This window comes from Nuphar pumila, chromosome 13 (genome assembly GCF_984573655.1).
Source record: "Nuphar pumila chromosome 13, dmNupPumi1.hap1.1, whole genome shotgun sequence".
NCBI lineage: Eukaryota > Viridiplantae > Streptophyta > Magnoliopsida > Nymphaeales > Nymphaeaceae > Nuphar > Nuphar pumila.
Genome location: NC_143261.1, coordinates 19,025,677 through 19,036,072, shown reverse-complemented (window position 1 = coordinate 19,036,072; position 10,396 = coordinate 19,025,677). Strand labels below are relative to the sequence as shown.

Genomic DNA, 10,396 nt, shown 5'->3' with positions numbered 1-10,396 from the left:
TTATTTATGACCAAACCCTAAACCTATAGAGTTTGGTACGGGTGGGATCCATGTCAAACCCGACCAATATACACCTCTAGTACTAATCATCTTGCTTCTAAACATGGAGAGGCTATGGCCTCCTTTTCTTTTTCATGATCAAACATTCATGTATGACCAGATTTGACTCATCCTACCTCCTTTATCTTCTTAGGAGAATGTTTTGGTCATCTTCCTCATTACTTACAAAAAGTGAACTATTGGCACCACCGAGGTGGTATTCCATGTGGCAAGCAGGGTCCTGTGCCGAGCTGAAGGCCAGGTTCGAATCCCTCTGCAACATAGGGCTTAAGAGATATCTGGTAGGGGTCTGACTAACCCAGCTTGCCAATAAAAAAAAGAAAACATAAAACAGCTGCTAAAAATTAGCTCTTTGTGACGTTTTCGAAATATCGCCGATATTTATCAGTATTGATCATGCTCAATTGATTGAGTTCAAGATCAGGCAAATTCCTATGACCCAAAATTGAGCTGCTTCTCTTTTTTTTTTTTGGGGAAAGCCAAAGATATAAATCTCGAGCATTGTCTTGTGATCAGATCGCTTCTTCTTCTTCTTCAAATCCAACCAAAAGGATGGCATCCTCTTTCCCACTCCCTCCCCGCCTCTGTCTTCCCTCAAAACCAGAAAAAAATCGAAACCATCTTCACCAACGGAACCCCTCGAAACCCAACCTCCCCAAACTCCAGAAAACGAGGGCCAACCTCTCAATCTCTTCATCATCACCATCGACGGCAGCTTCGTTCGATCTGCAGGCCTACTGGACCTCCCTCATCGCGGAGATCGACCGCCAACTGGAGAGCGCGGTCCCGCTGCGGTACCCGGAGAGGATCCACGAGGCGATGCGCTACTCGGTGCTGGCGAGGGCGAAGCGGGCGCCTCCCATCATGTGCATCGCGTCCTGCGAGCTCGTGGGCGGCAGCCGAGCCCACGCCTTCCCCACCGCCTGCGCCCTCGAGATGGTCCACGCAGCCTCCCTCATCCACGACGACCTCCCCTGCATGGACGACGACCCCCAGCGCCGCGGCCGACCCTCCAACCACACCGTCTACGGCGTCGACATGGCCATCCTTGCCGGCGACGCCCTCTTCCCCCTCGGATTCGAGCACATCGTCTCCCGCACGCCGCCGGAGGTTCCCGCAGTCCGCGTCCTTGCCGTTGTCGCCGAGATCGCCCGCACCGTCGGATCCACCGGCATGGTCGCCGGCCAGTTCCTCGACCTCAAGCTCGCCGGCAGCAGCAATGGTGGTGGTCTTGGTGGGGAAGGAGAGGACCTCGCCTGGTTTATCAAGGAGAAGAAGTTCGGGGAGATGGCGGAATGCTCTGCGGTGTGTGGTGGGATATTGGGGGGCGGGAGCGAGGAGGTGGTGGAGACGTTGAGGAGGTACGGGAGAGCGGTTGGGGTTCTCTATGAGGTGGTGGAGGATTTGATGGAGAGTGAGAGGCAGGGGAGGGGTGAACTTGGGGATGATGGGAGTGTGAAGAGGGAGAGGAAGCGGAATTATGTGAGGGTTTATGGGTCGGATAGGGCTAGGGAGTTGGTGCAGAGGCTCAGGAACGAGGCCAAGAGGGAGCTGTCTGGGTTCGATGGGGATGCGGTTGCTCCACTCCACAGCTTTGTTGATTATGCTGTTGATAGAGAATTTCAGCTCAAAACAAACTAGGTGATGGAATGTTTTTGACTGTATGAAAGGATTAAAGGTTATGCAAGGATCGAGTTTTTCTTTTTTCTCTTCTTCTTCTTATTCAACTTCTTGAATTTTATGAAAGAAGGGAGAGATTCGTGACCATGGGCGTTGATCTACCTCTCCTTGGTATCTCCATTGCTATTGCTTTTGGCGATGCTGGAATTTCTGAAATTGCCGAGTCTACTACTCTCTCTCTCAATTTGGAAAGCTGTTTTCTTAGGGGATTATAGTGTTGTGGGCCTTGTGGCAAGTTCTGTAATGCTGGTCTCTGCGCTTCTTTTTGTTAGCATGACCTAGAGACAGTCATGTATCCATTTCATTGATATGAAGATATTCTCGAGTTTTTACCCTTTTTAGTGTTTTGTTCTCCGTTGGAACTTTTATTTTCCTGTGAAGTTTTTTTTTACCTGCCGTTTCATCCTCGAACTGCATTGGGGCCTCCTATGATTGTACTTCGGACGACGATTTATTTCTGTAGATTGGCAGAGCGTTTTTAGTCAGAGGTGGATGGATGATGCAGAGAACAACTTTCTCTCCACTGTATTGTCGTTTGTAATGCATGGAAAGTTTAGCTGACAGCAAAATTGTGCCCTTAACATTTTAACACAGCTCTCCTTCACCAGCTCATCGCAAAGAAATGAATCATTAGCAGAAGGGCTATGAAAGCAACAGAGCGTACGCCAACTGAGTGAGACAAAACACCAACCTACGCTTTCTACAAGAGCTGAGGACAACCATTAGCAGAAGGGCTATGAAAAAGTAAACAGGGGTAGAATCCAAGTAGGTAACATGCATAACAGGTTTTTGTATTTCAATCGGATACCGATGGATTGGATGCATTTGAAAGCTCTGAGAGACACCGACTCTTGTAGAAGAAATTCTTTCTAATTGAAAAATGTTGCATTCTGTGTCTCTAGCACAAGCAAATAATTCATTTATTGATGGGCGAACTACAAGAATTGAACATGATCACTGAGAGCTTGTGATGATGGGGCATACGAGGGACCATTTTAAGAAAACAGAATCGACCACCAAAAGTCATCACAGCGTTGTTCACGATGATTGCAACCGTAGGTAAGAGAGCCATTCTTTGACAGCCTTTCCCTTTGCCAAGAACCACCCAACATTCATTCTGTCAAGTTTCAGGGGACTATTCTTCCTGAACATCATCCCTGAAATCAAGGACTTAACAGGGGACTGTTGGGCGATACCCTGTGAAAACAAGATGACAGGGAGCGTACCTGGATTCGCCATTGATCGTGTAGGAGGTTTAGCGTTCTCCTCAGCCGGTCGACGCCCACAATGAGCCCAGGCCTTATGTCGACGGTGAGCAGGACCCTATTCTGCTTAAGCCTGAATGCAGAACTGAATTTGGGCAGGGATATGTTACGATTTTTCATCAACTTCGTAACCCCTAACCCCTTATATAATGGAGGAATTGGGCAGTTACGTGAATGTGGTCTCTCCACATTCACGTAACTCCCACCCACTATCTCCATTAATCAGCCACTTACGTGACTTAGTAAGAGGGTGTCAAACTGGGTCAGACTGTGGGTTGGACCCGTAACCCAAAATGTCCAACATTCTCCCACTTGACCCATTGACACCAAAAGTGTACTAAATCGAGGTGTATACCGTTATCTCGATTTAATTCTTCATGTGGGTTCACATGCCACCCTTTATCAAAAGGATGAATCGTATGAGTCAAGGATATGAACACCCCTTTATGAAATGTTATATTTCCTTGTACTACATTACAATTCACCTTCAGTGCTTAGGCATGTAAAGAAATTACCTTTATAATTAGGTTGGTCTCTCACCTATTCTATTGGTCCTTTAATATTGTTACTATGCTATTCTCTCTAACCCATATGAGAGATTCTTTATGCAAAATCAACAATAACTCAAAACCTTAGAGAATCAAAACATAAACACAAATGTGATTACATAATGTATTGTCATACATCAGAAGGAATAAAAAAGACCCATCCCCTTTACATGTTGGGAATACAATCTCGGTGCTAGCCCTTTAGTAAGGGGATCCACAGTCATTTCCTTCATCCCAATTGTATCAATACATACCAGATGATTCTCAGTCCTTTCTTTAACAACAAAATATTTTAACTCCATGTGTCGACACAATGTTAAGCTCTTGTTGTTATTTGAAAAGGACACAGCTGCTTCATTATCACAAAAGATCTTTAGTGGTCTCTCAATAGAGTCCACTATAACAAGACCCATAATGAAGTTTCTTATCCAAATGGCCTGTGACGTAGTCTCGTATAGAGCAATAAATTTCGCCTCCATGGTATGAGCAACAGTGGTACACTGCTTTCCGCTTCTCCATGAGACAACACCACCCACTAGAAGGAAAATGTATCTAGTAGTGGATTTTCTACTGTCAATACACCCTCCTAAGTCCACATCAGAGTATCCAACGACCTCTAGGTAGTTCGCTTTCCTGTAGGTCAACATATAGTCTTTCGTTCCTTGTAAATAGCGCATGACCTTCTTCGCTGCCTTCCAGTGCACAATGCTTGGATTTGACTGATATCTACCAAGCATTCCCACAACAAATGCTATATCAAGTCGAGTGCAGGTCTGCGCGTACTGTAAACTCCCAACTGCTGAAGCATATGAGACAACATCCATCTGAGCCTTCGCAATATCATCCTGAGGACAATCCTTCAAGCTCAATTTATCCCCTTTCACTATAGGTGCCGAACTAGGAGAACAATTCTCTATCCCATATCTTTTAAGAACCTTATGGATATAGGATTTCTGAGATAGGTCAAGGACACCCTTAGTTCTGTTACGACGGATCTCGATTCCAAGGACATAAGTGGCCTCACCCATGTCTTTCATATCGAAATGAGAGGAAAGGAAATCTTTTGTTTCATGTAAAAGACTCAAATCATTAGTTGCAAGAAGAATATCGTCAACATATAAAACCAAAATTATGAACTTACTCCCACTAGTCTTAATGTAAATACACTGATCAACAATGTTTTTAGTGAATCCAAAGTTCATTATTACCTGATTGAACTTCTTATACCACTGGCGGGAGGCCTGTTTAAGTCCATAAATTGACTTATTCAATTTGCAAACTAAGTTATTTGAGTCATCTATACTGAAACCAGGAGGTTGTTGCATGTATACCTCCTCATCCAGATCCCCATTCAGGAAGGCAGTTTTCACATCCATCTGATGCAGCTCTAAATCAAAATGAGCTACGAGGGCCATGATTATTCTCAATGATTTTTTAGTTGAGACAGGAGAAAAAGTCTCATTATAATCAATGACCTCTATCTGTGTGAAACCTTTTGCAACAAGCCTAGCCTTGTACCTCTCCACATGACCTTTAGAGTCTGTTTTGGTTTTATAAACCCATTTACAACCAACAGGTCTAACTCCATCAGGTCGAGGTACAAGATCCCACACTTGGTTCTTTGCCATAGATTCAAGCTCTTCTTTCATGGCATTGATCCAATGTGTTGATCTTTCACTTTCAATGACTTCTGCAAATGTGAAGGGATCTTCATCAATGTCTATGAAATCATTTGACTCTTGTAAATACACCACATAGTCCGGATGGATAGCAGATTTTCTAATTCTGGTGGACCTCCATACAGGCGCTACTTGTGGTTCAAAATGAGCCTCTGTATCCTGTTGTTGTTGTATATCCTCATCAACAACCGGATCTAGTTGGGATTGATGTTCATTGACTGAACTTTCTCTTACATTACTCGAAGGAACAATGATAGAGAAAATCGGGTCATTATCCTCAGCAGGTGTAGAACCTGAATCCTGCATTTCCTCAAAATCAATATTTTGAGATGCATCTATCCCAACAGAACCATTTTCAAGAAATCTTGTTTTATCTGTTTCCACTATCTGTGGTGTATGAGATGAACAATAAAACCTAAAGTCTTTTGATCTTTCTGGATAACCAATGAAGAAACCACTAGTTGTCCTAGGATCAAAAGCTTTTATATGTGGGTTATACAATTTAGATTCTGCTGGACATCCCCATATGTGCATATATGACAAAGAAGGTTTTCTACCTGTCCATAACTCGTAAGGAGTCCTTTGAACAACCTTCGTAGGAACCTTATTCAAAATATGCACTGCAGTCCTAAGAGCTTCACCCCACAAGGTCAAAGGAAGGTTTGAGTGATTCAACATCGCTCAAACCATTTCTTTAAGTGTACGGTTTCTCCTTTCAGTTACACCATTCTGGTAAGCACTACCAGGCATGGTATACTGAGGTACAATGCCTTCCTATTTTAGAAACCGCGCTAATGGACCTTCCTTTTGCCCCATCTTAGTGAAATGACTATAATATTTGCCACCTCTATCTGACCTGACAACCTTAATAACTTCACCGGTTTGTTTCTCTACTTCTTTCTTGAAGTCCTTAAAAACTTGAAAGACTTCAGATTTTTCAGATAATAAGTAGAGATACATATACCGTGAGTAATCGTCTATAAAGGTGACAAAATACTTTTCACCCGTATAACACGGTGAAAAAGGGCCGCAGACATCCGTATGCACTATTTCTAACTTTTCATTATTGCGCTTGGCATCTTTCTTATATGTGCTAGACTGCTTAGCCTTTATGCAGTCAACACATGGCTCTATATTCGTAAAATCAAGGGATCCAAGGATTCCCTCTTTTATGAGTCTTTGGACTCTCTCTTTCGAGATATGTCCTAATCTTCGATGCCAAAGCAAATAGGATTGATTATCCTTTAAACCACGTTTATTGTCAATCATTGTGTTCTCAATGGAGTGAGATTCCTGAATTTGGAGTTTGGTTCTTAATCAATACGAACCATCACTCATATATGCAAAACCTATATTTATTGAATTTTTCATAATAATAAGTTCAGATTTTTCAAATTTAAAAGCAAAACCAAACTTGTCAAGTCTTGAAATTGAAATTAGGCTCCGACTATAAGATGGAACATAAAATGCATCGACCAAATCCAACATGAATCCCGACTCCAACACAATTTTGCAGGTCCCAACGTTCTTGACATGCGAACGCATCTTATTTCCTGAGAAGATGCTTCTTTCATGCTCCGTTGGTTCCCTTTTGTTCAGAAATGCCTGCAAAGAGTTGGCAATGTGCACCGTGGCACCAGAATCAATCCACCAACTATGCAATGAAACATGGATTAGATTGCACTCATGATAAACGAATGACTTATTACCTTTATTTTCGAGTCATTTCTTGAACTTCAAACAGTCCACCTTCTTATGCCCTTTCTTTTTGCAGAAGAAACACTTTATAGAAGGGCCACCTAACTGGGATTTGGCTTTCGCCTGAGAGTTTGAACTCTCTCCAGTGGCTTTCTTCTGATTCTTCTTTTTGAAGGAGCTTTTCTTTGGCCTCGACCTCTGTTTATCCTTATGATAGGCCATATGTGCACTTGGCACCCTCTCACCCTTCAATCTCTCCTCTTCCTCAACACACTTACTCAAGAGGTCATTAAAAGATCACTCATCATTATGTGTGTTGTAGGAAATTTTAAAGGGTCCATACTCAGTAGGTAACGAGGTTAAGATTAGCTGGACTAAAAAGGAGTCAGAGATGGCGAACTTCATGTCATTCAGTTGAGTCGCAATATTTCTCATTTCCAAAATGTGCTGTCGGATGTGACTGTCACCAGCATATTTCATAGACACTAATTTGGACATGAGGGTACTGACACTTGCCTTATTAGAAGTGACGAATTGAGCCTCAATGGCTCCCATAAATTCCTTCACAGTCCTATAATGAGGAATTGCGCCTCGAATGTTCTTAGCCACCCGAGATTGCAAAAGCAACAGGCTAAGTCTGTTCGAGCGCTCCCACTTCTCAGAGGCAGCCTTCTGATCGGCTGTACTCTGCTCTGTAAGAGCGGAAGGTTCGTCAATTCTAAGGGCCAGATCTAAATCCATATAGCCCAAAGTGAAATAACATAACTTCTTTCCAATCAGAAAAATTCGATCCATCTAAGATAGGGATACTACTTGAACCGTCGATATGGAAGAAACCTGATAAATCAAGGAACGAAAAATGGAAAGATATTACTATTATTGCTCAGACGAGACTCGTGTTGAAAAGGTAAAAGGGAGACCCTTTATTTTCACCTTTTCTGAGACAAGCATAGTTGAGCCATTATCGTTTCACTTTGGTGAAAACGATAATACTCATAATTACTCTGTCTCTTCAATTCTCAAAGAATTGACTTCAGTTGGTGAAACTAGTAGATCATGAATCCAGAGGCAATTCAGCACTGTACCTTTGGGTACGAACATGCTTCATGGGCTGGAATGCACATCTACTATCACACCCTGTGTAAATTTGGAACACAACGACCTACCTTTGGGTGGAATCAATGTTTCATAAATTCACACACAATCATAATTATGAATCTTAATACGATCCAAAGAATCCTTAATTAACACGACTCAGATCACTTTGGTGATTACATGAATCAGTTAATCAAAATCTTTTACTGAAAAAACTATTCGTATTATGGAGCACGCCCATGCACACATTTTAATGCATGTATATTCATGACTTAATATCAATTCATACTTCAACAAATATGCATAAACTAATTTTCATGAATTTAGTTACAATTCATGCTAAAAATTATCATGCACAACTTAACCAACGCTAAATACATGAATTAACATGAATAAGTCATCCATTGTTTTAAATAAATACTTTATAAAGCATGAAAAATAATAAAAGCATGCTCATATTGGTAAAACCCAGGGTCCTCATGTAGGAACCGGTCTAAAAACACTCTGAACCGGTCTGAAACCGCCCCGAACCGGTCATCTAAGGGTCCAAACCGGTTCTTAACCTTATAAACCGATACTTAATATGAACAAAAGTTCATAAAACCCTATAACTGTATGCCAAAATCCCTGTATTTCTTTATATTTATGAAAATAGGGTCTCAGCATTCCGGAACCGGTGAAAAACTGGAAAGAATCGGTCAAAAACGGCTCCGAACCGGTTTCGAAAGGGGTCGGATCAAGTTCCTGATCCGATTCAGTCTTAATAGTGTTTGGATCCTGCCTTTATGAATCCAACTTAGTTTTAAATGGGATCCGGGTGAGCAGGACCCTATTCTGCTTAAGCCTGAATGCAGAACTGAATTTGGGCAGGGATATGTTACGAATTCTCATCAACTTCGTAACCCCTAACCCCTTATATAATGGAGGAATTGAGCAGTTACGTGAATGTGGTCTCTCCACATTCACGTAACTCCCACCCACTATCTCCATTAATCAGCCACTTACGTGACCTACTAAGAGGGTGTCAAACCGGGTTAGACTGTGGGTTGGACCCGTAACCCAAAATGTCCAACAGGACTCCCCTCTCACAATGTTGTACTTCCCCGTCCCACAAACGATCAACACCTCCAAAGGCAACACATCACCACCATCAATTCTCAGCCTAACCTCTTCCAACCACTGCAACAGATTCAAATAAGCAGCACCAACGTGGAATCCATGAAGATCCAACCTCCATTCTGAGCTCGACCATCCCACAGTTTCCGGCAACAGACCCACAAAATCAACCATTTCATGGATCAACAACACCACATCGTCGTGTTAGCGATCGTCGGCCGCCGGAACAGTCCATCGATTGACAGAGGAATTGATTCAAATCGCCCTTCCGAGATTGAGGAAAGCACAGGGCAGAAATTGGCAACAGAATTATACGTCCTGACCGAGAAGCCGATGCAGAGGCAATTCATCTTCTTGATCCATCAGACCATCTCGAAGTGCTTCCTGTGATCCCCGAGCGATGACAGGATCATGTTCGAACAAACCGCATCAAAGGCGGAGAGCCCCAATTTCTCCACCATTCGTTCCACGACCGCTTCCATCTCCGAGAAATGGACGGCCCTCCCGTAGGCAAGAACCACTAACTGAAATTCGAACAGGGAAGGCCGGAGACCGACAACTTCAGTCGAGCCAGGGCATTGACGATGGCGCTCTAGGAGCAGAACGACGCTCCGCCCCCGCCTTTGATTCGCGTCGCGAGATCGAAGAGCTTGCTCAGCCGTTGTTCGGTGTTGAGATGAGGGTTCGAGATTCGGTGGTGAGGTTGTGCTTCTCCAGTAGGGCAGCGAGTCAGACGGCCGTTTTGGGGTTCCACCGGTACCAAGAGGTTTCGAGGAGCCTCGCGTACATCTAGGAGGGGTCAAGAAATGAGGGTGGGACTCGTTAAGCTTTCCATCGAGAGAGCAGAAGTGCGAGAAGAGGCGATGGTGGTGGTGGCGTACCGGTAGGACGAAATCCCAGTGGGAATCAGAAAGGAGGAGACGGTCAAGGGTAGAGAGGAGGAGGGGGCTGGCCGAAGACGACATAAACCGGCGGACGAGGCGGCCTGTGGCGGTGGGGTTGCCTTGGCTCCTGTCCAGAGTCGAGAGGCGGCGGTGGCCGCGTTTAGATAGCGCGCAACGCGGGAATCCAGTGGCCGGTATCGCGTTTCCGATTGCCACCGTCGGACTCGAAAGTGGTCGTCGGGGAATTCTGATTCCCTGACGACAGATCGCCGCCTCCATCTCTCTCCGACCGCTGGGCCACCAACAAGAGGTGGTGGAGCGCTTTTACCGCGATCGAGAAAGAAGATAAAGTTTTAAGGGTTATTTACAGA

The 10,396-nt window shown here is 43.9% G+C and overlaps 2 protein-coding genes across 2 annotated transcripts; one reads left to right on the top strand and one right to left on the bottom strand.

Annotated features, from left to right (window-relative positions):
• The first annotated feature begins 490 nt into the window (after positions 1 to 490).
• Positions 491 to 2,080, top strand: LOC149817991 (heterodimeric geranylgeranyl pyrophosphate synthase small subunit, chloroplastic-like). The gene has a single exon (XM_089984622.1). It carries the CDS (start codon positions 613 to 615, stop codon positions 1,699 to 1,701), a length of 1,089 nt encoding a protein of 362 aa, XP_089840748.1. The 5' UTR covers positions 491 to 612; the 3' UTR covers positions 1,702 to 2,080.
• LOC149817990 (pentatricopeptide repeat-containing protein At2g17033-like) lies at positions 1,302 to 9,968 on the bottom strand. The gene is given in 4 exon segments (XM_089984623.1): positions 1,302 to 2,922; position 8,854; positions 9,104 to 9,342; positions 9,345 to 9,968. Coding segments are annotated over 4 exon segments (531 nt in total). The 5' UTR covers positions 9,492 to 9,968; the 3' UTR covers positions 1,302 to 2,778.
• Between the last annotated feature and the right edge of the window lie 428 nt (positions 9,969 to 10,396).